The 27,950-nt window shown below is 37.4% G+C and overlaps 2 protein-coding genes, 1 long non-coding RNA gene and 1 pseudogene across 8 annotated transcripts in view; 2 read left to right on the top strand and 2 right to left on the bottom strand.

The window, feature by feature from the left end:
• Positions 1–70: 70 nt before the first annotated feature.
• On the bottom strand, positions 71–22,837 carry LOC122645942 (GTP-binding nuclear protein Ran-3). 2 transcript variants are annotated; one of them, XM_043839367.1, is made up of 8 exons: positions 22,833–22,837; positions 5,816–5,885; positions 5,555–5,611; positions 5,356–5,473; positions 1,644–1,733; positions 1,354–1,533; positions 1,183–1,260; positions 71–280 (listed from the first exon to the last, which is right to left on the bottom strand). In XM_043839367.1, the coding sequence occupies exons 1-8, from the start codon at positions 22,833–22,835 to the stop codon at positions 211–213; spliced, it is 666 nt and encodes a 221-aa protein (XP_043695302.1). In that variant the 5' UTR covers positions 22,836–22,837; the 3' UTR covers positions 71–210. The 2 variants fall into 2 exon arrangements, with proteins under 2 accessions (XP_043695302.1, XP_043695301.1); XM_043839366.1 differs by lacking the exon at positions 22,833–22,837 and adding an exon at positions 6,035–6,106.
• Positions 7,282–10,715, top strand: LOC122646138 (annotated as a pseudogene).
• Positions 11,004–27,950, bottom strand: part of LOC122645941 (short-chain dehydrogenase TIC 32, chloroplastic-like) — a 34,284-nt gene continuing 17,337 nt past the window's right edge. For 2 of the 5 annotated variants that reach the window (XM_043839360.1, XM_043839364.1), the window contains exons 7-8: positions 18,630–18,676; positions 18,007–18,448 (exon numbers count right to left, since the gene is read on the bottom strand). In XM_043839360.1, the coding sequence (XP_043695295.1) occupies positions 18,290–18,448; positions 18,630–18,676 (206 nt within the window). In that variant the 3' untranslated portion in view covers positions 18,007–18,289. Of the gene's footprint in view, positions 11,087–18,006; positions 18,449–18,629; positions 18,677–27,743; positions 27,942–27,950 lie in introns of those variants that run through there. The other 3 variants (XM_043839363.1, XM_043839365.1, XM_043839361.1) reach the window with 3 other exon arrangements.
• LOC122645943 lies at positions 18,217–27,869 on the top strand. Its single transcript, XR_006330539.1, has 2 exons — positions 18,217–18,284; positions 27,773–27,869. It is a non-coding gene; the product is annotated as an uncharacterized LOC122645943 (long non-coding RNA).

Below are 27,950 nucleotides of genomic sequence, written 5' to 3' on the forward strand. Positions count from 1 at the left end.
ATTCAATATTGGTAAACACAACAGGGGACAAAAAAGACTAAAATATCATCCATCACTCGCAACATCCAGGGAAAAAAAAAACCCTGATATCAAAATCCTTCATATATATTCGCAGAAAATTTTGGAAACCTATTCAATAATACAGAGGGAATGATAAGGTTATGAAAAATATGAGAATATTGGAAACCTCTCTACATTGTTTCAACCAGTTTACTCAAAGGCATCATCGTCGTCATCAGGAAGAGGTTGAGCAGCGGCAGCAGCAAGCTCGGCTTCATGCCTGCAAAACCACAAAACATGACACTTGGTAGGATAACACCAACAGCAACAACCACAATATTGACAAGATAGACATCAATCCATAGATTGGTCATATTTAACAAATTCCATCACAAACTGCAACTAGTATATCCAAACAGCTCCTTTCTTCTAAATTTTATACAAAACCCATCTTGACCCAAATACTGAGGATCATTGACCAATGTGAATTTAACTTCCAAACAACCAATCATTCAGAAAGTCTGCAAATAGGCACGACCATAATCACCTTGGGGTCTACTTCAGGAAAAGCATTAAATGTTTAAGAAGTACTAGAAAGTAAGAACAAAAGCACTTAATATTCATGTGCGACACAAATGACTGGGGTCTCACCCAACCAGTAGGCCCCACATCCATATGCTAGTTGGTCTTACTGTAACATTGAATCCTGGCCATTACAAATTTCACGATGCCAATTACTTATGTCCTTGGCAGTTTCCAATTTTTTAAGGTAGCGGCATAATGCAACCTCCAATACAATCCTCCAATGGGGAAGAATGTTAACATGTCATATACCTATACTTATTTTTCGTTAAGCAAATTAATTATTGTACTTATGAACCCACTTTTTCAAACATTTTAAATGGCCATAAATCACGCAATCCAATACAACTTGATAAAGAGGCAAACATTTAAGATTTTTCATCAATTGCATTCTACTGGTCCAAGCCCAGATAGAATAAGTTACATGAGGTTGGAATTTGATGTACAACCTATACAAAACCCATTTGAAGTAAACATTAAAAAGTTCAAGTGTCATGCTGAAAAATTGGAATAAGTTAGCGGTAATCCATCCTAGTCAACTTGAGTCAAGGATTAAAAACACAAGCAATAAAGCATGTGATGAGATGCTAAAACACTTACTGTTGCTGTGCAGCCAAGTCAATCTGCACTTCAGGAGGAGCCAGAGCAGGAGACTCAACAAAGTGGAGATTAGCATCCCTACAAAACCAGACATATTTTTGTATCAAATGGCTTTCTGCTGCATTCAGTAGCACAAAAGTAGTGAAAATCGGACCAAAGTTGTCTCATTACCCTGCAAGCTTCCGGGCAAGATATAGGAAAGGCTTCTCAAAATTATAGTTGCTCTTAGCAGAGATCTCATAGTACTGAAGATTCTTCTTCCTGTGGAATGTAACTTGCTTTGCCTTCACCTGCCTGTTCTTCACATCAACCTTGTTTCCACATAGAACAATTGGGATGTTCTCACAAACACTGCAATTTTGAAACAAAGAATACATTTGAGAAATAACCAAGATAAATCAGGGGACATTATTACACAGCTAGAAACGTAAATAGTCTTTTAGTGTTCTCTTTTTACACACCGGCAGAGATCCCTATGCCATGTAGGAACGTTCTTGTATGTCAATCGAGCAGTAACATCAAACATGATGATAGCACATTGTCCATGGATACTGCACATACCTCAAGAAGTTTCAGCACATAACCAATATTTTGAAGCTGAGCTGAAAATACTTCAAAAATAAAATTAATAGCCTCCAGCAGTAATATTACTTTATAGGGGAATTTAGTACCAGAATAGAATCACCTGGGTCAAAATAATGTTGAATTCACTAGATTTTAAAATGAAAAAACATATAATCCTAAAATTGGATAGGGTGGTTTATGGGGATGGTCTGGGCAAAAGCTTTATAAAGAGATACCCCCATGCTTTTGGATCTTTTCTAATCCACCACAAATGGATGGGAAATTAAATCACAAATTATAGATTTCAAAACTTAACTATATGGTTTATATGCCAATCAAGTAGAAGAATCAGAATCATTTGTTAATTTCAGTCACAAGATTTAATTCAGAGCTGTTTTAGATACTAATGCTACTTGTACTATTAAAAATTAAAAAAAGTACACTAAAAAATTGAGTCACAATGCAGAAAAAAAATTCATGCATTACAAGTCATAAGAAAGGGTGGCACAATCCTATATAAAAAGCAACATAATAGATAACACTGACATAGATATCAGCAAGATATGAGATGCTATGCTCAATTTGAAAAGGAAACTCGCATGTTAATAGATTATCACTCTAGCTCTATCAAAACAATAAAATGGATAGCCAAGTCATAATACCTTAGACATTAACTCTTTATAATAGACATACGCGTGTTGCACAACATACCCATTTCAGCAAGATGGATACATAAAACTAGACCACAGCAACATTAATGGTATGATATTGCATAGACAAAGGAAACTAGCACTTATGCTTATATTCCTAAATCAATGGAAATGAACTATTTAAATTATTGTTCTCTTTATTCTATTTATTAACTAACATATGAGAATCAAAAAAAGAAAAATAAATCCTACTAAGTCGCAGGGTGGTAGAGCCCCTAACACATATGGTAGCAACCGAGCACTGAAGGTGAAACACTTGCAAAGAGAAAAACTTGTGACAGAGGATCAAATGACCTAATGAAACATCCTCCAATATCCCTTCAAGTCCCGCTTCTCAACTGCTTAGCAGTCAATGACTACTTCCTCTTTTTAGGCTTGGAAAAAATGAAGATATTCCAAGCAACTGAATAGATTTACCAGCATATCCCACTCCATTAATGACAGACCAACCATTGTCCACTAAAGGAATAACTAGTAACTAATATAACGGAGAGCCCCTTGGTACTCTCCTCCCCCCCCTCTGGATCATTAATGGAAAAGGTAATCATTACTTCACCATAAACTACCTAGCCATCAGCTCCTAAGAAGAATAATTTAACTATGAAAAAAAATAATAAGACAAGAATAACATTAAACCAGTGCAATGCATGGGAAATATTAGAAAAAAGAAACTTATAATAATAAAAACAAACAAAATGGGAAAATTATTACTACATAAATATTTAATATATAAATAGAGTTATATTAATATTGATTTTAGAATTAATAAGCTAGTGTAAAATGGAATTATTTAATATATAAATAGAGTTATATTAATATTGATTTTAGAATTAATAAGCTAGTGTAAAATGGAATAAAAAGTAATTTGATGAGGGAAAAGAAAGAAAATAATGGAAAGAAAATCTTATAAAGTTTGAATAATTACATTTTAATTAAGAGAGAGAGAGAGAGAGAGTTGTAAAAGAAGGAATGGGGGACTGCTCTCTCTCTCTCTCTCTCTCTCTAACCCCGCAGCCACCCTTTTCCATGTTGTCTCCTTCCCCTGCCCCGCTCCCACCTCGTGCTCTTCCCTCCCCCCTCCATCTACCTTGCAAAATCCTAAAATGTTCCGATTGTTTCCCCTGTTCTTATTTCCTACATATGGAGTTATGGACAAATAGCAGCTCGAACACGGAATCTGAATCCAATAACCCTCTCAACGAGGGTACCCATTTATAGTAGTTCCCAGATTGCTTGAGAAGTGCACAAAGATACCGCAATATGGTCAAAAGACACCCAAATCTCCATTACTAACCAAGACCAATGAAGGAATACCTCATTGCAAATACAGAAACACCTCCAGATTTTCTGGTTGTTCTTCCCAAGTTGTTGCATCAGAATTATTAAAAAAAAAAATACAGCAATGTACATGAGAGAGAGAAGGGGGTGGGGCAGATGCTAAGTAGAGATTCTAATTTCTCGTTTTCATTCATTGAATTAGAATTTTATCTTTCTTTTTACAATAAGAAAGATTTGTAACAGATTCGCAGGACCAACAGTCCAGATCAGTTTCGATCCCCACCACGATCCAACTTCAACAATAGAAACCAGTTTTGAAGCCCGTGAAGTTGAAGAAAACTCCAGATCACAGAAGCTTTGGGGCATGGGGCGCATGGGAGAAGACAACGGGGGAGGGGGTGACTGCAGGGTTTGTGGCAAGAGAGAGAGAGAGAAAGATAGAGGTCTGACGTTAGGTTAACCTACTCCATTTCACAATACTCAAGATCCTATTTTGGAAACCCACAGTTCAACGGAGGGGGTGAGGGAATGTAGGAAGGAGGAAGAAGACGAAGCATAGGTGGCTACTCCAGTATATTACATAATTCCCCTATTCTTAACTACTATTCATCAAAAAAATAGTGAAACATTTCTTTTCAGTCTCTTTCATGACGTATAGAAGGACCCTTCTATAAAAGAGAGGGATCTTCAATTGATGTTCTAAGACAGAAAAAGTTATTAAAACTTATTAAGGAGGTAAGAAAAATATCTTTGTAGAAATATGAGTATGGAATTTTCATTTTTCAATTTAAATAAAAAAAAAACATTACAAATTGTAAGAATCATTGTGAAATCAAGAATTGAAATATCTTAGTTTTATAAAATTGAAAACCCAAAAAATAGTGGGTCATACACCACACCAGTTCCTTTTATTACAATTACAGATAAACTAAAATCTATACGATAAAATATCCACTATAGCATTGCAAACTATCAACAAAATATAACTAAAACTTCAATATGACAGGAAAAGTCAAGTCATCAGGAATCAATAAATTTATGGGTTCAATTAAAAAAAGAGAAATAATAATAAGATTCATTGAAACACATACCATTCACATTAAGAATTATAAAAATTAAAAAAAAAAAAGCTAACTTGACGAAAGGAATAATGAATGGAAGATTGTCCCAGCCTAAGTTCGATTTAGCTAGGAATTATATGGGGTGGAGGAAGGTGGGGAATAGGTTAAACTTGGTATTAGATTGAAGATATTGTACGACTATGGAAGCCATTAATTATTTTTCTGCATGATGAAAGTAACAAACACCGAACACGTGGATAGCTTATAGGATTCTTATCACCCATGATGAAAATTCTTATAGCAAAGGAAAAACATTTTATATTGTATTTTCAAAGAAACCATTCTATCAATCTACGAAACAATGCCAGTAATCTAATGGATTTTAACAGCTATCAAATCCAAAAGTTTTACCGACAAGTAGCACAAACAGACAAGATTGCAGCTCCTATTAATCACAATTATCTAAGAGTTTTCCAATGACGAAAAAAGCTCCAAAAAGGATAGCATCTGAGAGCACAGTTTTAAAATGATTACACAAGGACCCATTTGCCGATACTTACTAGTATCCATCTCTCAACCCACCAAACTTCTCCTGGCCAGCGGTATCCCAACAATAAAACCTGAGTTTTCCGCAGTTCGTGAAGAAGTCCAATGGGTGAACTTCGACACCAATGGTTGCTGTAGATCACGTTTTACAACAAAATCGTTAATCTCAATACACCAATGAGCTAAAACAAATAATATTGAAACAGATCTTACGCTCATATTTCTTCTCAAACTCGCCGGTAAGATGCCTCTTAACGAAAGTAGTCTTCCCTGCATTCATAACCGACTAACTTACTCAGCTCAAAAGAAAGAAAATTTAAATTCTGATAAATACATCAAACGCATGCTTGCCTTTATTCTTTAGACTATAAGAAAAAATCCATTTGGAACCTAAAATTGAGAAGAAATCACTCAAAAAAAACCACTTTTTTTTTCCCCGAAGAGTTTTTCAGATATGAAAAGAGAAGCAAATACCTGTACCACCATCACCAACGATAACAAGCTTGAAGCTAGGGTAATCGACAGTTTGCTGGTTTGGAAGTGCCTGCAGATAGAAAACCAAAAACCCTAAACCCGATTAGCACTTACCTAATCAGAGATAAAGATAAAAAACAAAATAAAAATGATAAGGAAAGAGAGAAAAACCCTAAACCCTAACCAAAACCTTGAAGGGATTCAGAGCAAAAGATATACCATTTTCTAGGCTTTCTGAACTCTTTGTCACGAGAGGAGACGGCGGAGTAGGTTTCTGCTCAGAGGTATTTATTTGAACGCTAGAGACAAATGGAGCTGCGCAGGCGTTAGTTTTAAAACCCGATTCAGGGTCGAACCGGACGATACCATAGTCCAGACCGTAATCAACCGGCTGTCCCACTATAATTGATGGCTTGACTTTGCCGACCTAACAAGCTGGCAACTTCATCATCTTTGTCCCCTAACACACTTTACCACCTTGCCAAGAATGACCAAATTATGATCTTAGGGTGTCACCCAATAAGTTTACGTTTGATTGCCAAGAAAAGAAAAAATATAATAAGATAAAATCATGATGACACAATGATCATTTTCTATTTCTATCTCTCTCTTCAAATTCAAATTTTTTTTGAATTTTTCTTCACATCCAAATATAGTTTAAAAAAAACAAAAGGGAAAAAATCAGATTTTTTTTTTATTGGCGAGGGGGGAGGAGAGGGTTGGGTATGCTATCAGTTTTTTTTTTTTTTTTTGGAGACAGGAGGGATATCCGACTTTAGGCCGACTAAAAACCCCCTGGGCTCGTACATGACCCTCGCACCACGCACGAACCGGGAGCTTCTGGGCTCTAGTGAGCCTCAGGCGGGTGGCCCCAAGAAATTATGCAACGGCGAAGGTTTGATCATGAGACCTCGCTTCCTGATGCTATCAGTTTTTAGCCTCTCTAGTCTCTACCTAATACATATGATTAGTTTGTGATGAATTTCATCAAATGCTATTGCTTTTAATGTGATTTTCCACTCTTAAATTCGTTAGCCACTCTATATTAAAGGCAAAAGTTTTCGTGCACGGCCATGTATATACACAACTAATAGTAAATGCAGTTTATGCCAATCTAAAATATCATGAAAATCCCTAGCCCACCTATTTGATGGAGTTGATGGGAGAATCTCCCGTGTACGAATACCTTCCCTTATCTTTATTTTCAGATGGCGGAGTAGCTCTCTCTCTCTCTCTCGTCCATTGATTGATCCAATTCCTTTATCTTCGGTGGCTTTCAATCTTGTCCATCGGGTTTCGGAAAGAACTTAATAGCATCCCTTGTCAATTCCTGCATCGTGACTCCTCTATAGACCAATCTATTATATACGTATTAACAACCCCCAAACCCTACTATAAAGAGAGGGGTTTTATTTCAAGTGTAGTTACTAATCCTTTTCCTTAATAGGAGGGATGGAGAAGGAGGGATGGAGAAGGTAGTGGCATTTCAAGCCTTTCCTCCTCTTTCATCTCTAATCCTTTTGTTCCCTGGGACAAAGGTTTGTTTGTTGGGGTTCCCTTTGCTCCGCTTCTCCAAGGGTAAACTATTACTCGATAGATTCAAGTTTCTACAAGCTATAGCAGCCCCGAATTATATCGAGGGATAGATGATTCTTTAACCTACCCGACATTCTCGCATTCACGCCCATTTATACGCCATTTACCATTATTAACAAACTAAAGGATGGATGAGTTATGAGGTCATCCATTCCCCCATGGATGAGTTTGATGATGCTTTGTTTCTATAGAGGTGGTAGTTTATTCAATCCATTCTAAAGCCTAGGGGTTATTGACTCATTCTATTCCTTTTCAATAAACAAGAGATTGAATGAGAATCAATGATCCGGCTCGATCGCCATATCTATCACTCTCTATGCATATACAAAAAATAAAAGACTCATTATGGTGGTATACCAGTCGCCTGTCCTAGAACTTCCAATTCCAATCAGAGCATATAGATCCGTAAATGGATTTGTATGTATAGCCACTTCAGTCATGCTCTTCGTTTCTCGAATAGAAAAAAGTATCTTTTTTTTGGGACCATGGTCAACTGTCCTTAAATATTAATTATTCATGCAACCAAGTCAAGCTGAAAATAACCACAAGGTACTTGTGAGGGTAATAGTGAGGGCCTCCATTGCTATTCGTTTCTCAAGTTAACTCATGTGGTTAGTTTAATAGAGAAGAGAATAGGTTTATCGAGCCACGAAGGCGATCCGGGGATCTTGATTCTCCATCATCCTCCATATGAGTCCATCAAAACAATTTCATCCAAGCGGATGAGCACCTTAAAAGCAAATGTCTTTCAATTTCTTCTTATGTACACTCTTGCATTACAATTTCTTTCTTATTTTAAATCGTGGAAAACACATAAATCTTCACTCTTTTCTTACCAATTAGCACTTTAGGGGTGCAAGTTTGGCCCTGTCGCCCAAACCCACCCTAGCCGGCCCTAAGCCCAAACAGGCATGAGGTGAGATATCTTGGCCATGAGGGCAGGTCGGGGCTAAAAATTTCTAACCCTGAGTCCGGGTCGGGTCGGGTCGGGCCAAGGTTGAGGCCTCGAGCTAAACCTGGCCCGGCCCAGCCCTATTTTAAGTTATACAATAAAATAGATATTGATATAATATATATATTATAAACTTTAAATATCATCCACACTTTGTTATATAATATATTATATATGAAGATAATAAGTAATATAAACATTTTATTATAGTGTTATTTTACTTAAAATTGATAATTTTCTCTCCGGCTAGGCCAGCCCATGCATCTCCCTTATCCCTCCCCATAATTAGAGTCAGTCCGGCCTGACCCTGAGGACAGATCAGGGTTTGATTTTTCAAGCCCGAAGTCAAGGCCAGGTCGGGTCTGAGCACAGCTATGGGGACTCAAGGTTGGGCTAGGGTTTTATAAAGCCCGATCCAACCCAACCCAACCCTGTTGCAACCCTAATTAGCATGCTTGCCATTAAGAATATTATTATTTTTAAACTTCTTGCACTAATAACTGAATGCAACAATAATAATAAAAAAAGGAAAATTTACACATATCACCATGAGGTTTGACGAAAGGATAATTTTACCTCCCAATTTTGAAAAATTCTACGTACCCCCTGAGATTTGCAAACAATAACAAATAAGTTCATTCTGTCTGGCAAACAGTTAAAAATAAAAGGTGAACTGACAAAATTACCCTTGCAAAAAATTAAATTAAAAACCCTGCAACTCATCTTCCCCTGAGATTTGCAAACAATAACAAATAAGTTCATTCTGTCTGGCAAACAGTTAAAAATAAGAGGTGAACTGACAAAATTACCCTTGCAAAGAATTAAATAAAAAACCCTGCAACTCATCTTCCCCAAATCTATTGGGGAAGATGAGTTGCAGGTTTCAAAATCCTTTCAACCTTTACAAATACTCTCCAAGATCATAGACCCATGAGCTTTCTCACTTACAATAATGGAATCTAATTAGGGTTATCTGCTTTGAATATGCAACGGGTTATGCTTTCTCACTCGCAAGATCATCGAACCCTTCACTCGAGCAACTTCTCGATATTCTTCAAGATGCCGCCGCCTGTCACTTAGACGTTCTCGATGCCATACGTGCCATTGCCGACCGTGATCCAGCGCAGCGCAAGCGGTTCATCCGCTGTCTCGGTTGGGACACAACCACCGAAGGCCTGCGCACTCTGTTCTCACAATACGGTGATCTTGAAGAAGCCGTGATCATCCTCGACAAGGCTACAGGGAAGAGCAAAGGTTATGGCTTTGTCATTTTCAAGCACATCGACGGTGCTATGCTCGCATTGATGGAGCCCGGCAAGAAGATCGACGGTCGGATGACTGTCACACAGCTCGCCGCCCCAGGGACTTCGGGCCCCACTACATATCAGCCACCGGCGGTTGATGTGTCAATGCGTAAGATTTATGTTGGGAATGTTCCTCCAGATATGCCTGCGGATCGCTTGCTTGCTCACTTCTCGTCTTATGGTGAGATAGAGGAGGGACCATTAGGATTCGATAAGCGGACCGGAAAGTCAAGAGGGTTTGCCTTATTCGTCTACAAAACTGCTGAGGTCGCAAAGGCTTCTCTTGTTGATGCCACCAAGAACATTGATGGGCACCAGTTGCTCTGCAAATTGGCGATTGAAGGAAAGAAGGCGAAGCCTGGCCAACCTGGAGTAGCTGTTGCAGGAGCTCAGCCCCCCACTGGTGTCACCGGGGAAATTACCGGCGATGGACTTGGCTTGCCACCACCGTCTTCCATGCCGAGCACTCTTTCTTCTCATTACAGTGGTCATCCTTCTGGGTTGTCTGCCTATGGTGGTTTTTCCGGTGCTCATCAGGGCCCACCACCATTGGGTGGCCATCACCATCATAATCTGAACTCGCCATTGCAGTCGTCTATTGGTGCTCCTGGCCTGTCCGTTGGGAGTCAGGTTCCATCTTCGTTAGGTGCCACAGGTAGCTATGGTGCTGGCTTGAGAGGTGGTCCATATGGCGCTTCGCCGCTTCACAGTATGGTGGACCTACTTCGGGTGGTTATGGTGGTTTGGGTGTAGCGGATCGTCTTTATATCGTTTGCCGCCAACTTCGGTTGGAATGCCTTCTGGGAATTATCCAGAGAGTGGGCACTATGGTTTGACGTCTGCGTATCCAAGCCAGCATAACCTGCCTACAGGGACATCGCCGGTGCCTAGGGTACCACCTGGTGGGTTGTATCAGAGCATGCCTCCTTATTACTGAGGTATTTATTTTTTCTTAGTCTATTTTTATTCCTCTAATATATTTCTCCTTTGTTTTCTGTTGCAATTTATTTTTCTGTGGTTCTGTTGTGATTCTTGCTCTTCGTTTCTTTGTGAGATAACCCTAATTAGATTCCATTATTGTAAGTGAGAAAGCTCATGGGTCTATGATCTTGGAGAGTATTTGTAAAGGTTGAAAGGGTTTTGAAACTTGCAACTCATCTTCCCCAATAAGGGAAATTTACACATACCACCCTGCAACCATATCCATTGAATTAATTTAGCAATGAATGAAGGTAGAAGTCCATAATGTGATATAATAACAAAAACAAAAACAAAAATTTTGAGTAAGCTTATTAGGGCGAATGGAGGTATTCACTTATTGTTGACCCATGAGGGATTTTACTACATAGGCTCAACCAAAATACAAAAGTACCTGCTGAGCATTTTTTAACACATATTTGCCAAGTGCAAAAAAAATTCCTGCATAAAGAACACAGAAGATTGAAAAATCATATACCAGAATTTTAACCAAGCAATTTACAAAAATAACTAAATGATAAAAAAAACATCCATATGGTAGCATAATGCAAATAGATAACCCAAATCAAGTACAAAAAGAAAAAGGAAAGTTTTCAGTATGATAATATATATTTAGGGAAAAAGTTCTCTGTCCGGGAGTGTGGCCTACGCCAGCACTCCCATGAGTCTATCTCTCTCCTCCCCATATGAAAAGACATTTCTGCCCCCTTGTTTTAAGGAGGAGAGAGATAGACACATGGGAGTGCTGGTGTAGGCTACACTCCCGCTATATATTTTCTAAAATAAAGGATTGAACTACCCACATAATTGGCAAAGACAATAAAATTATATAATTTGCCATCATAAATTATCCCTTGTATGATGACATGTTGTGCACATGAATGATCCAAAGTGATTCAGTGACTTTTTTTTTCCTTAGGAAAGATTAAAATAAATAAATTGATCATTTACCATTTAGAAAGCTGGGATGGCGTAGAATATTGGTCGCGATAACTCCTGGATGAATTGAATTCGCAATTATGTCACCCCCCTCTTCCTGTTCAAATAAAGTAAAGAAACCATTTTTACCCAAAAAAAAAAAAAAAAAAGTAAAGAAGCCATGAAAACCAAACTGTGTTTTACCTTGCAAAAATTCCATTGCTGCAATAACTGCATGACTACTATGAAACAATGGAGGTAGTATATAACCCCAACTAATGAGTAGGATGCAAATATGTAGTAACTGAGGGAAGTTCCCTAAACTAGCACCCAAGTAAAATTATGGAAGTTCCCAAAACAGTTGGATTACCTACATCCTCAAAATAATGAAATAGAAGAGCAATTCTACATGCAATGAGAACATTCAACAGTCAAAATTGAGATAAAAAAATGACTTCTTGTGTACATGATAGGGGACTCATTGGATTTGTCACACTTAAATTTTCATAGCTCCACTCTAAAAATTTATTTTGCCACAGGGAAAACACAATTTTGATGAAGGAATTGTTTCAGCGACACCTCTCTATAGGTGCATTTAGAACATGTAAACTTCTTTTGATTGCCCCTTGTCTTATTCCCAAAAATTCTTCAAAATTATTTGAAAGTGACTTACCATTATGTCATTTTTAAGAGTTCTCATTGTCTCGCATATTTTGGAGTACACATGAAATGACAAGTTTTACCCTCACAGAAAGAAAAAAGTGTGTTAAACTAGTAGGGCTAAAAAATAAGGTTACAAATTATTTGACACTTTAAGGGATGTCAATAAGAAAATCTTTTTGATGAAACTTACCATGTGTAGAGGGTGAATGTGGACACCTCAACAAAATTGAAGTACCAAGTTGCCATATGGTAGATCCCCACCCATTTGTATGTATTAGAATTTAGATACACATGCATATTAGGATAATGTGATAGTCTTGTTGATCTTTTAATGGCCTATCTAAACTTGTCATGAGATATAAGGCAACATATATGGACCCAAACATTCTAATAGTCCTATAGCCCCAAAACCAAGAATCTCTTTGTAGAAACAAACAAAATTAGCACTGGCAATACAAAAGCATTCCGCTCTAATTTGCCACATATTTGGGGTGGGGTGGAGGCATAAGAAGGTGGGATTCAAACTCGGGCTTAAGGGATGATACCCTGCAGGCATTACCAATGCACAGGCACCTTCAAAACCAAGATAATTTGATCATCAAAATTTCTTAAACAAGGAACCCTAAAAAATGTCATTCACCACCAACTTTACAATTAATATCATACAACATTTTACAAATAAACAAGATTAGTGTCTAAGATACAAAACTCTTAATTTTGGCACATATTTGAGAAAATATATTTTAATCATAATAAAATCCCCAAACAAGAAAAGTTCCAAAAAAATGCCATTCACAAACACTTTAAACTTGAAGGTGCCAGCTCAGCAAGTAAAGCTTTGGGCTGGTAGCCAAGACCTCAGACCGAGTCCTGCCTTCACCCTCCCTTCTCTTATTACCCCCAACCCCACCAACCCCCACCCCCAAAAAAAAGTTCCAAGTGAATGTAATCAAGTTCATATGTCTAAAAAGAGGGGGAAAAAAAAACAAAACTTTAGATTTAATATTTCAGAAATATTTGCGATTTTATGAATTGATTGGATACCTTTAGGCGCCTATTAAGTTCATTAGCATGCAATATGTTCACAAGCTTTGATTGACCATAGGCATTCCAGCTTGCATACCTGAAAATTAGCAAGTCCAAAACAATTCCAATCCAGACTGAAGACAGTGAAGAGCGTAAATGCCTTCAATAAATCCCTCTCCAAGTATCAATGTGCTCTCAATGGCATGGTTTTATTCTTTATAAATTATAGTCCCTTATTGGACCTCATCTTCATAGACTGTAATGGTTGAAGGTAGAGGATCCTCTGCAGAAATGTCAATGGGATCAGAGTAAAGAGGGGTGCCCAAGACAGAACCAACCAGACTGAGGCCATCAGAGCAACAGTAGTGGAGTGGGAGACCTGGTAACGAGATCCATAGAAGAATGGAGGAAAGGTTGATATGGTTTATCATGCTCATTAGAGAATATGAAAATGAAAAACCCATTGTCCATCAGGTATGTTTCAACGTAACCTTGGAATCTCCATTGTTTTGTGAGAGAGAGTAACAATGTTGAATGGGGGGTGATTGCCAATGAAATAGCCAACCAAGGAATTTTGCCAGAGAGAAGTCTCATTGTCAAGTAACCTGTCAGGGCAGTGGGCTACCTTGGAGCTCCCAACTAAGGAAGGGCAACAAAGTGAAGACCTTCTTGAGAGGGCTCTGGGGCCTGGCTGAAGTGAGCGTCCCACGCTGGACCAGACTGGAGGTGGAGGGGAGAAGGGGGAGTGGCAGAGGAAGTAGAGGATTATTAGTTTACATTTATGAAACCCATGACAGGTAGAGTCAAGTAGGCTATGTGGAATATATGATGAGCTGAGAGTAGGATCATGCAGTACTAGCCCTGTTGCTATTTCCATGGTTGTATGAACCTTATTCGTCTTCACACATACACAATTCTTGGATAAGAAGTCAGCCATGCATAAAGAAACTGTTGTGGTAATTAAGACACACTACATCACATATCTTTAACAAAATATAAAACCTGTACTCAGAACTTAGGAAGTAGAAAAATTTTCTGCAAAATTTATATAAAATTCCCTTCCACTAACACTCCATCATATTTCAGTATGTAACAGAAGGGAACAAAGAACTACTTCCTGCTGCTCCCAAGAATTCAAATGAACAGATGGTCCCTTCTGTTAAATTTATGAGCAGTCAACAGCCATGAAACACAGAATTCAACCATAATTGTAACAACTTCCCATCAAATCAAACCAATAAAAAAAAAATTTCTCACATGGGGAAAAATAAATCAGAATCAACACCAGGCACCAGCTTCAATTAAAGGTAAATAAATGAAAAACAAAATCAAATAAGAAAACAGAGCCCTGCCTTCCATCACACAAGAGGCAGTTGTTCTCAGCATGCTAAGTACAAAACAAACCTTAATAACCTCTTAACTGAACACCCCTCCCCTCCTCCTCCTCCGCCAAGCCCATCTAAAACAGTAATAATCATTGGCGGGCGGAGACAAAGTAAGAACTGGAGGAGACAAAATTTTCAACCAAAAAAAAAAAGAGTATTTGTAATACCCAGATTAACCGATCAAAAAATTGTATTAAAAGATTGAGAAAGTAAGAAATAGAGCAAGAAATGGAAATCCAAATAAAATATTACCAGTAAGAATGGCAGTGAATGGCAGTGAGACCAGTGCCATCTATTCCTTGGGTAACTTCCTCTGCTGTAGCACTAGCTGAGAATCCAGAGGGTCCTTTTCTTGCAAAGCGCCACATCGTTTCTTCGTTGCAGAGTGAAATTCAGAGTACCAAAGAAGGCAATAGTTCCTCCCCACCACTTCCATCATAGAAGAAGTGAGCATCATCGTCAAATATTACCAAAAATCAACCCAGAAGAACCAAGAATTGATGAATACTTTCCCTCCGCCAGCCCTCCCCTCGGAACTAACTAGGTTTCACACTTTACAATCGGTGGCAGGTGGCAGGTGGCAAGTGGCAAGTGGGAAGCACCATATGGATGTTTACAGTTCGCACTAGTTCTAGCAAAACATTGGTTACCATTGATGGTCATTACAGAATTACAGTCTACCCCTCAATGGTGCAATACTGCAAAGTTTGAAATTTTGATTGGCAGGTGATACGCCCAAAAATAACCAACCAATGAATGAGGGACACGTGGTGACATGGTTTGCCTTTGGGGCAAGCAACTGACTCAAGGCACGACCCAAAGAGCAGTTAACCAACATTACATAAGGAGAAGATTTTGTTTCCCACTAGGGAGTATTCCCCCTCATTAAGGCGAGTATAACTGTCTCATCACTACCACGCATCAGAGGATAGAAGGAAGGAAGATTTCCAATTGCCTCAATAATCACTCCAAGTATAAAAGCGTAGAGGGGGACCCAGGTAAAAGGATCTGACTACTCTTACAGTTATTGTTCTGTCCGTACCCCCTATGCAGAATTTACTTGTTCGCCAAAACGACTTAGGCATCGGAGAGTCCCCCCTCGGAGTTCGTTCTGGATCTCTTTAGTGCTTTTCACCCCTTTGCAGGTCGTCCACATCATTAGAAAACTTTCTGACAGTAGCAGTTGGTGATTTCAAAACTCAAAAGAAAATGTTTCGAGTTTTAACAGATTTAACTCGAAATTTCAGCAAATTTTCTAATTAACAACATGTTAAGTTACGTTTGGCACGCATTTTGATAGATTTTCAAGTTCAATGCATCTTATTAATGTAGGAAAATCAGCACTTATGGGGATCACTATGATTCTAACCAGATTCCAATGAAGCTTTAGAACATAATGAAATGATGCAGGAATTCTGATTTTTTTTTAATTTAATTCCATTTCTCAAATGTGTTTAGGGAATGGATTTGAACAAGAACAAGTTTCATTACTAATTTTAAACCCTTGGGATTCGGTCTAATTTCAAGTAAAATGAAAAGAAGGGAAGTGAAATTTGTTTTAATTAGATAAAATAAACTTTTGTAATCATTATTTAACATGATTGTTTAACCTACTTAAATTCTTACCATATTAATGTAATTATATTTTTTAGATGTAAATTTCTACTCTACTTCTCAAATTCAAGAGATTTGGATGCAAAAAATTTAATAACCCAATTAGAATGATTTGGTGGCTCAGTTATGTTAAGTAATGATTACCAAAATTAGGTTTGAATGTAGGAATTGGAACCAAAAAAAAAAGAATTTTCTTTTTTCGGACAAAGTAAATAGAGGAAATGAATTCTTTTTGTTTCGACCCATGGTGATTTAGCTTCACTTCCCCTCCCTTTATTTTCCTTGCAACTACATGGAGCCTAGATTTAAGCATTTGAAACCAGTGGATTGAATTTCTCCAAAAATCCTGACTTTGCCTTTTTTGAAACAAATGAAACAATCAATAAAGAATCAAGGGCCAAAATCCAAATCCACAAATCAAACCTCACTCCTTCTGATCATAGATCCACATGCAGCTTAAAATAAATCAGCAACTTCTACTCTTTGGGTTCCTTTATTTCCATTAAAAAAAATAAAAATTTCTACTCTTTGGGGTATAACTTAAAGCAATGGAATTTCTCAAATTGATTGCTTTTCATATAAATAAATCAGTCTTTTCAATAGAATTATCTAATGGAGCAAACCAGCAAATGTTAGTGATTCCATCTTTACTGAAGCAGTTGGCCATTGAACTTCAACAATGTATGTAGCCAATGACAGCAAAGAAACAGCCCTGGAGGAGAGGGGGGAGGTGAGGTTTGCATCTTCCCTCACAGACATCTCCATTTCTTTCAGGAATATATATATATCTTAAGGAACCATTTGATTACTTCATTAGATCCATTTGAGCCTGCAAGAATAACTGCTGCATACAATGTTGCAGAGGATCTGCATTCCCAGCTTATTACAAGTTACCAGCAGCAAGTCATCACTTAAATAGTTTCTTCTCATTTACTCCCAGATCCAAAATTCTTTAGCATAACCTTGAAGGAAACCAAATCATTCCTATTTAAACTGTTTTCTTGAAATGATTAATCATTCATTTTATTGGATAAGTTACAAATGTCTTAACCAGCATGAAGAACAAAGCATCCTCCCTCGCAGTGCACTGATCTTTTAAGAAGGTATCTTCTTAAAAACACCCCTCGATGCTTCTTCGTGACCTTACTTGACCTGTACTTTAAGCAGATGTACCAATTAACAAAGTTAACCTTTGGGACCTCCAAATCTCTAGTCAGTAATGTATTAGTAATTCCCAAATCCTTCATTATTTTTGGGACCAAAAGTTTTTTACTTGACATTCCTATTTCCTTGCTACCATATTATATTGCATAGGCACCTCAATGTAACATTTCTTTTTTGTAATTTCATCTGTACCTTCAGGTTCAAACAGCTACTTTTGTTGTCTATTTTTCCTGTGGCAACAAAGAGAGGCAAAATGAAAATAGAAAGGGTAAAATATAACTTTCACTTGAGGTGCCAAAAATGAAGAATATGAATACATGGAACAGGAGTCCTATATTAAGGACCTCTTGGTGTCCCAAGAGTCTGCAAACTATGATCATTGGTCTTCTTTGCAATGCTTTTTAAGTTGTAAGTTCCATACCAGGATTCTTTCCATTAATGGTCCAATTCCAATTAAATTAGCTTGATAATTGGTTTTCTGAAAAAAAAAAATAGAGGGATAAAAGGGGAGGATTTAGCAGGAAATCTGCAACCTGCCGATCTGACAAAAGTTTTCTGAACTATGGTTCAGTCTGCACAGAAGTTACAACATACCAAAACATAAAAGATCTGCATCATCTGCTTATGACAAAAATTATTATTAGTGATCCATTACATATACTTTCATAGCTCTAAATTCAGGATCTCTAGAATAATCCTGCACAATCACCACCCAGATATTATTATTATTGTTGTTTTATTTGGTTTGACTGCACAAATAATTAAATGTCACAATAAGTACAAAAGAAACATGATTTTTCGGGATCATAAATCACAAAATATTATCTTCCAAATCCAATCAAGAATGGAACAACATCTATGAGGTAGAGGTACATCAATCAATCAAATTCATGCTCAATTCCCATAGCTTCTTTGCTAACTCCATGTCCTTAGCTTGGGAAGTGGGTTTGGCTAGGTTACTATCTGCAAAGTACTCACCACTGACCCCCTTGACTTGTGGATGCAAAGCCACATAGCAAGTGGTTGCCGCACCCTGCAACCGTAGCGATTGAATTAATTTAGCAATAAATGAAGGTAGAAAAGTTAAAAATGTGATATAATAACAAAAACAAACATAATTTTTAGTAAACAAATTTAGGCCAAATGAATGTATTCACTCATTGTTGACCCAATAGGATTTCACTACATGGGCTCAACCAAAATACAAAAAATACCTGCTGAACATTTTTAAACACATATTTGCCAAATAAACGAACAATTCCTGCATAAAAAATACAAAAAATCAAGAAATCATATACCAGACTTAACAATGCAATTTACAAAAGAATAAATGATAAGGAAACATCAATGTAGTAACACCAACTTAAGTTTTATATGGCCTCATAGGAGAAGGATCTTGCCCTTTGATAAAGAATGGATTTGGATTGACATGACCTTCACCGGTGGATCCACTAATGAGACTACGGGTAAGTTTGCCTTTGATGCTGCCATCTACCATATCTGGTTGAAGCACAATCTCAAACGATGGACTTCTAATTCTAGATCCCTCTAGCAGATTTTGACCATCATTGCTTTCGACATTAGAAGCAAATTTTCAGTGGCCTCCACTCTCTGTGGAATAGGCTAATTATGGATTCGTAGGGTTTCCCCATTTCATTGTACTCTTCCCAAGCCTCTTCTAGATGAGGCTGGGTTTTTCTTGTATTTTAATTTTCTTTCCCTCTCCCCCACCCTCCAAGAGAATGGGGGAGCTCATGCTTCTCTCTTTGGTTATGAATTTTTTATTCACCAAAAAAAATGTTTTATATGGCATAATGCACATAGATTACCCAAATCAAGTACCGAAGTCCGGCTGTTTCATGAACAACAGAACAAGGAAATTTTTCAGTATGATAATATATTTCTTTAAAATAAAGGATGGAACTACCCACATGATTGGCAAAGACAATAAAATTATATAATTTGCCATCATAAATTATCCCTTGTATCATGAGATGTTGCACGGATGAATGATCCAAAGTGATCCACTAGATTTTTTCTCCCTTAGGAAAGATTAAAATAAATATGGATGTGAAATAGATTGACCATTTACCATTTAAAAAGCTGTGATTGTGTAAAATATTGGTCACGATAGCTCCTGGATGAAGTGAATTTGCAGTTATATCAACCCCCTCTTCCTGTTAAATAAAGTAAAGAAACCATGAAAACCAAACTGTGTTTTGCCTTTCAAAAAATTCCATTGCTGCAATAACTGCATTACTACTATGAAACAATGGAGGTAATATATCAGCACAACTGATGAGTAGGGTGCAAATATGTAGTAACTGAGGGAAGTACCCTAAACTAGCACCCCAAAAAAAAATGATGGAAATTCCCAAAACAGTAGCATTACCTACATCCTCAAAATAATGTACTAGAAGAGCAATTCTACATGCAATGAGAACATTCAATGGTCAAAATTGATATAACAGAATGAACTCTTGTGTAGATGATAGGGAACTCATAGGATTTGTCACACTTAAAATTTCATAGCTCAACTCTAAAAATTTTTTTGCTACAGGGGAAAAACATAATTTTGATGAAGGGATTGCCTGAATGACACTTCTATAGGTGTACTTAGAACATGTAAACTTCTTTTGATTGTCCCTTGTCTTATTCCCAAAATTTCTTCAAGTCAGAGGTGAAAAGGATTTTCAAAATTATTTGAAAATGACTTAACATTATCTCATTTTCCAGAGTTATCATGGCCTCACACGCTTTTCCAGTATACATATGAAATGACAGGTTTTACCCTCACTAAAAGAAAAAAATTTGTTAACCCAAAAGGCCGAAAAAATAAGGTTACAAATTATTTGACACCTTAAGGGATGTCAATAAGAGAATCCCTTTGATGAAACTTACCATGTGACCATCTCCACAAAATTTAAGCACTAAGTTGCCATATGACAAATCCCCACCCACTTGTATGTATTAGATACATATACATATTAGGAAAATGTGCTAGTCTTGTTGATCTCTTTAATGGCCCATCTAAAGTTGGTTATTGATCCTCTTGTCATGAAATATCTGGCAACATATATGAACCCAGTACATTCTAGTAGCCTTATAGCCTCAGAAACAAGAATTGTCATTTAGAAACAAACAAGATGGGTGTTGGCATTACAAAAGCCTTCACTCTACTTTGGCACATATTTGAGCAAATTTTCTTTATTTTTTTCAAGGGGATGGTTTGCGGTGGGGAAAGAGGAAAAAGAAGGCGGATACAAACTCAGGCCTTATGGATGATACCATAGAGGCTCCACCAATACAATGCTCAGGCACCTTTAAACCAAGACATTTTAAGATTCACCACCTGTTTACATTTAATATCCAATAACACAGATCGGTGTCTAAGATACAGGTATTGGGCATATTTTGGCACATATTTGAGAAAAGATATTTAAATCATGATAAATCCTGACACAACGAAAAGTTCGTAAACAAACTACTCAATCAAAAACCATCAATCCCCCCTAATATTGAGCTCGAATCAGCTCCCCATACGTGAAGGCTTCACATACAGTTTCATGATGACACGTGTCCTTTTGCTTCCCGCAAATGCCCCTCTATGCTGTCATTAAGAGTGTTTAGAGCGGTATTTGTGGAAAAAAAAGGACGTGTGTCGTCACAAAACTGTGTGTGAAGAGTTATTACACTCCACATACAGCGGGAGCCAATCCAGAATTCCAAATATTCCTAGTGAATGTAATTAGTTTCGTATGTGTACAGAAGGGGGGGAGGGACTACCTTAAATTTAATATTTCAGAAATAATTGTGGTCCAAGAATTGATTGGATACCTTTAGATGCCTATTAAGTTCATTAGCATGCAATATGTTCGCAAGCTTTGATTGGCCATATGCGCTCCAGCTTCCATACCTGAAAATTAGCCAGTTCAAGGATAATTTAAAATGGTTTCAACAATTCTAATTCATAGACCAGCCTTGTTCAAATACCATCATATTATTTTAAAATGGTTTCAACAGTTCTAATTCATAGACCAGCCTTGTTCAAATACCATCATATTATTTAAAGAGACTGTCTAAATGACACCTCCATAGGTGTATTTAGAAATTAGAACTTGACACCTTTTAATTGTCCCTTGTCTTATTTCCAAAAAAAAAAAAAAAAAATTTAAGTTAGGAGCATAAAAGGGTTTTCAAAAATAATTTGAAAGTTATATCATTATGTCATTATCAAAAGTTGTCATTGTCTTGCACATTTTTCGAGCACATGTGTAAAATAACAGTATGTACTCTCAATAGAAAAAAGAAATGTGTCATACTAAAAGGGTAAAAAGTAACAACAACAAAATAGCCTTATCCCCACTAAATGGGGTCGGCCATATGGATCCTTGCTCTCCAATCAGTTCTAGTTGAAGTTAAGGGGCATCAATAAAAAAATCTCTTATATATATAGCAAGAATATAGGCATAAATTGATGTTGGGATCCTTATATTATACATATATAGGAAGAATATAGGCATAAATTAATGATGGGATCCTAGTATGCTCCTTAGATTTTCCAAAGCATAGAATATTGTCACTGTGAATGTTGTTAGCAAAGTGATACCCTGATTTATCATTGATTCTATCAAAACGAATTCCTTCAGGATATGGCCTCTGGTGAGCCTCTGATGAAACATTAACAATTCTACCCTCATTCTTACTTTCACGTGCTGTACTTTTCATTGTCTCCAACAAAAGATTTGTCAAAAGAAAATGGCCTGCAAAACAATGAGATATCCTCATATTAGTTCCAGATCTATCAAAGATTTAAAGGGCTGCAAGTTGCAAACAAAAATTTAAAAGCTACAATGTAAATCATCTATATGAAAAATTATACCATGTTAAAATCTTGGAATATCTGTCCAACATACCTACGTGGTTTGTTGCAAAATGTAGTTCTATGCTGTCTTGTGAAAGTGTGAAAGGAAAAACCACAACTCCTGCATTATTACTTAATACCAAGAAGACAAAAATCACTATCCTCTTCTTACTTATAATAAAATAAAAAATAAAAAAACTAAGAAGAAAGAAGAGGACCATAAAAATAGACAATAAGAAATGCATATCACAGTAATCCACCACCCAAAAAGCTCATATAACTAAGACAGGAGTCACTTGCTAGCAATGCAATCTCTCCTACTCCATCTCTTACATAAGAATGTTGAGAGGAAGACCCGATGAATGGAAATCTGATGCAAATTTCCTCACTGATGCCATTGAACTGAGATCCAATTCCATCACATCCACTTTAGCAGTAGGCACTTCCTTCATGATTGCTTCTTTAACAATACTTCCGCCATCCACGTTCCTCACCCCCATAACAATATGAACTCCACGCAATGCAAGAACACGTGCTGTCTCAGCCCCAATACCATTCGATGCTCCTGTAAGCACAACAGACATAAGCATCTAACAGTAAAAAAGAATAGGTATCAAATGCACCTACCAAGTCATGAAATGTCAGTTGTACACATCAAACCAGGGATGGCGCATCCACAAAGACATTTATTATTATTTTTTTGGGCTGATGTTCTCTGTGCAGCAGCACAGAACACATGGGCGGGGTATTTGTGTCATTCAGGGGGGTGGGGCGGTCATTCGCCCATCCCTCATGTGTCTGGGCACAGCCTGTGCCCCCTGACTGTCTATAATGTTCAAGTCCATTAGGTTGCTTAGTGGTTATTTAATTCCATTAGAATTTTTTGAAGTGGATGAAGTTTACTCAAATATTTTTGAGTTTTTTAACCTTAGGATATAATGCCCCATATCAGTTAATGTAGTTGATTATAAGTTTATTTGTGAAATTGTGTGGGCTGTGAACTCTACTTCCCTACCCCTCTCTTCTCCTCTCTTCCTTCTTTTTTTTTTTTTTCTTTCACATTACTGTTCATAATCCCAAAACAGCCAGTATCTCTTCTCTTCTCTTTCTTTCTCTTTCTCTCCACTGCATATTTGTGCAGCAGAGACACTAAACAGAAGAAGTCAAGAAGGTATTCTCTGTTATCAGAATTCTCTAAACAGGTCAGTCGATATTGTGTTGAGTCAATATCAGATATTGCTTGGACATAATAATTTGTGTTTCGTTTTCTGAAACTGATCTTCAGTTCTATCTCCCTCTATACTTCAGATCTGTTTCTGAACATACTATCTTGCAACTCTATATCTGGTTTCATTCCTTCTTACTTTCCCAGATCTGACATTAATATCAATTCCTTGTTCTGTTCTCAAACCAAAATTCTTTCTACCTGTTAATTTCCTGCTCTGATAACTTAACTGAATCTGCTTGGTTATTATTAAGCTCTTTTATTAGCCATCAAATATGACAGTTCACTCTTGTATTACGATGCATGTCCATTGTAGACCTTCGGACGCCCCAGTTCAAAGGAGTGACTTGATTCGGATTGAAGGTACGAAAAGAGCTAGGGACAGGCCTAAAATGACCTTAGGAGAAGTGGTGAGGAAAGGCATGTATAGCTTAAGTCTTGTCTCTAGTATGACGTCGAATAGAGCTAATTGGAGGGCAAGGATCCTTAGCCGACCCGAGTTAGTTTGTTTATTTGACTTTGTGTTGCAATGTTGTGTTTCTTTCTTCTACTTTGTCTTAACATTGTTTCGTCGCAAGAATCCGTATAGCCGACCCCATTTAGTTGGGATAAGGCTCAGTTGTTGTATACATCAGTTCACTCTTGGGCCTGTTTGCATCTGAGATCCATGTACTTTTGGATATCAGAACTGCATAAAATTAGGCAAATGGAAGGTTACTGGCAAAGTGGGAAAACGTTCAGCTATAAAACAAAAGGCCATCCTAAAGTTATGGAAAAATTTTATATATCATTCCCTTCCAGTAACACTCCATCATATTTCAGTATGAAACAGAAGGGCATAAAGAACTACTTCTTGCTGCTCTCCAGAATTGAAATGAGCAGAAGGTCTACTATAAAACAAAAGGCTAGCCCAAAATTTACAAGTCGTCAGCATCCATGAAACTCAGAATTCAACTATAATTATAACAACTTCCCATCAAATCAATCCAATAAAAAATTCCCACATAGGAAAAAATAAATCAGAATCAACACCAGCTCCAACTAAAGGTAAATAAATGAAAAACAAAATCAAATAAAAAAACAGAATCCTGCCTTCCATCATACAAGAAGAGGCAGCTGTTCTCAGCATGCTAAGTACAAAACCCATCTAAAACAGTAATAATCATTGCATGAGACAAAGTAAGAACTGGGGAAGACAAAAATTTTAACCCAAAAAATAAAAAAGCAACGAACTCACAGTATTTGTAATACCCACATAAAAACATTGAATTAAAAGATTGAGAAAGTAAGAAACAGAACAAATAAAATATTACCAGTAACAATAGCAGTGAGACCAGTTCCATCTATTCCTTGGGTGACTTCCTCTGCTGTTGAACTAGGTGAGAACCCAGAGGGCCCTTTTCTGCCAAGCCACATCGTTTCTTCTCTGCAAAACGTAATTCAGAGTATCAAAGAAGGCAATAGTTCCTGGATTCTCCACCAGTTGCAACATTGCCATTTATTACTCTTAAGGCAAACCATAAGAGCCACGAATTTCTACAGTTCAATGGTCTAATGCCTGGTTTCTTGATTTGCTGGTTCATGAGGGGGCGATTTCAAACTTCTGGGGAAAAAATATTGCGAATTTGGATAAATTATATGTCACCCCGTGATTGTCAAACGAAACTCAGATCACCCCTGGTTTTTTAAAAAAACTCAAATCACCCCCTTTACAGTAACGGTGTTAGTCTTCTGTTAGTTATTGGTGTTAAAGACTATTTTACCTTTGTACTAAAACATTAGAATTAAATTTATAATACTACCCTTCCTTCATCTTCAACATTGGTCAAGGGTAGTTTAGGGATTTAAATTTGTTTAATTGGCTGACATCATCACTTAACAGCATAAAACCAAGGGACTAATTTGTCATATTGGGGTCTAAACCAAGGGTGATTTGAGTTTTTTTTAAAACTAGAGGGTGATCTGAGTTTCATTTGAAAACCAGGGGGTGACGTGCAATTTACCCTTCAAATCTTAGCAGATTTTACCAAATTTTCTAAAGGACAGAAGTTTCCTACTATCCTAATATAGGAAATCGCCCCAACGGAAGAAGGGTTGACTCACCGATCCCGATCCACCTATCTTAATTGTTGCAGTTTGAATACGATTCCCTATTATTTGGAGTTGTATTGGACCAATTCCTGACTCAAGAACCAATTGGATTGGATTAATTTCAGGAAAAAGATCTATACTTGGTGGGGTTTCCTACACCTTCTCACAGAGGCACCGTGAAATGATGCCTCTACCCCTACCCAGACGCTTGTATAGAGACCATGCGACCAAGTAGAGATCTCTTGCCCTTTTTTATATTTCATTCGGAATTTCAAACATTGCCATGGCATATTGACATTTTCCTTGCTGCCTTAAAAACCTTCATGGTACAGGCCCTTCTCTTTTGAAGGGTGTTTAATCAAATCCATTATATAACAACTCCCCTAGTATTTCTTTTTAGTCCCTTTGCATTTTCTTAATATCATATTCTCTCTTAGCAATCCTTATAGGTTCATACACCAAAAGAGAAATATTTCACTGATTTTTAAAGATTTCATTCAAAACTTCAAACATTACCATGGCATATAGTAGCATTTTCCTTGCTGCCTGGCAATCTTCATGGTATAGGGCCTACAAGCCCTTTTCTTTGGAGGATGTTTAATCAAGTGATTTATATAATACTTTCTCGAGAAAGAGAACACTACCTGGGCACGTGCAGTGCACAGCCCCTGCCCCCAAACCCAGGGGCACGCAAAATGACCGCCGCACCCCCATGGAAAGGCGGAAAGTCCCAGGAGTGCGCAGTCATTTCGCACACCCCTGTGTCTAGGTGCAGGGTCAGCGCACGTGCCCAGGTAGCATTCTTTCTCCATAACTCTCCTAGGATTTCTTTTTAGTCCCCTTACATTTTCCTAATATCATTTGCTCTCTTAGCAATCCTTGTACACTAAAAATTCCAATGTTCAATGGCTAGATTGGCAAATCCAGGCAATACCTTTGTTGTAGCTAGTATGTGTAATGCAAATTGGGCTCTGCTAAGCACATAATAGTTTAAAGTGCATGATCAAGGGATAATGTTTCAAGCAGCTAAAAAGAAGAGATGCCTTGACAAAGAGGAAGGTTTTATGGTTAATGGTTCATTTTCATGCAATTTAAAGAGGAATAAGAAGATTGCAATAGACCCATTTGAGCCTGCGAGCATAACTGCTGCATACAATGTTGCAGAGGATCTGCATTCCCAGCTTATAACAAGTTACCAGCAGCAACCCATCACTTAACAGTTTCTTCTCATTTACTCTCAGATTCAAAATTCTATAGCATAACCTTGTAGGAAACCAAATCCATCTATTTAAGCTGTTTTTTTGAAATGATTAATCATTCATATTATTGGATAAGTTACAAATGTGACAGTACAGTGCATATCACAAAAAGGATCTTAACCAGCATGAAGAACAGAGCATCCTCCCTTGCAATCTTCCACTGACCTTTAAGGAAGGTAATGTCCCTTAATCACCCCTCGATACTTCTCGGTGACCTAACTTGGCCTGTACTTCAAGCAGATGTACCAATTAACAAAGTTAACCTTTTAGACCTCCTAATCTCTAGTCAGTAAATGTGTTAATAGTTCCCAAATCCCTCGATATTTTGGGACCAAAAGTTTTTTACTGAACATTCCTATTTCCTTGCCACCATATTATTTTGCATTGGCCTCTCAAGGTAACCCTATTTTTCTATTTTTCATCTGTAACTTCAGATTCAAACAGCTATTTTTGTTGTCTATATTTCCTGTGGCAACAAAGAAAAGCAAAATTAAAATAGAAGGGGTAAAATACAGCTTTCACTTGAGGTGCCAACAAAGAACAATATGAATACATGGAACAGGAGTACTATGTTAAGGACCTCTTGCTGTCCCAAGAACCTGCAAACTTTGCTCATTAGTCTCTTTGCCATGCTTTTTAAGTCGTAAGCTCCATAACAGGATTCTTGCCATAAATGGTCCCATTCCAATTAAATTAACTTGATAGTTGGTTTTCTGGGAAAAAAAATAGAGGTATAAAGGGGAGGATTTAGCCGGAAATCCGTCCAGTTTAACCTCTCCAACTTGTGTGTGTATTGGTTTACTGCACAACTAACTGATGTAACAATTAAGCACAAAATAAACATAATTTTTCTGGATCATAAATCACAAAATATTATCTTCCAAACCCAATCAAGAATCGAACGTCCATGAGGTAAAGGTACATCAACCAATCAAACTCATGCTGAACCCCCATAGCTTCTTTGCCAACTCCATGTCCTTAGCTTGTGAAGTGGTTTTGGCTAGGTTACTATCAGCAAAGTACTCACCACCGACTCCCTTGACTTGTGGATGCAAAGCCACATAGCAAGTGGTTGCCGCACCCTGCAACCATATCG

Source organism: Telopea speciosissima, chromosome 11 (genome assembly GCF_018873765.1).
Source record: "Telopea speciosissima isolate NSW1024214 ecotype Mountain lineage chromosome 11, Tspe_v1, whole genome shotgun sequence".
Lineage (NCBI taxonomy): Eukaryota > Viridiplantae > Streptophyta > Magnoliopsida > Proteales > Proteaceae > Telopea > Telopea speciosissima.

Coding starts and splice junctions, on each gene's coding strand:
- LOC122645942 (XM_043839367.1), bottom strand. Junction 1,261..1,353: donor CTTGCCCGGAAGCTTGCAGG/GTAATGAGACAA, acceptor CTGGTTTTGTAG/GGATGCTAATCTCCACTTTG. Junction 281..1,182: donor GACTTGGCTGCACAGCAACA/GTAAGTGTTTTA, acceptor GTGGTTTTGCAG/GCATGAAGCCGAGCTTGCTG.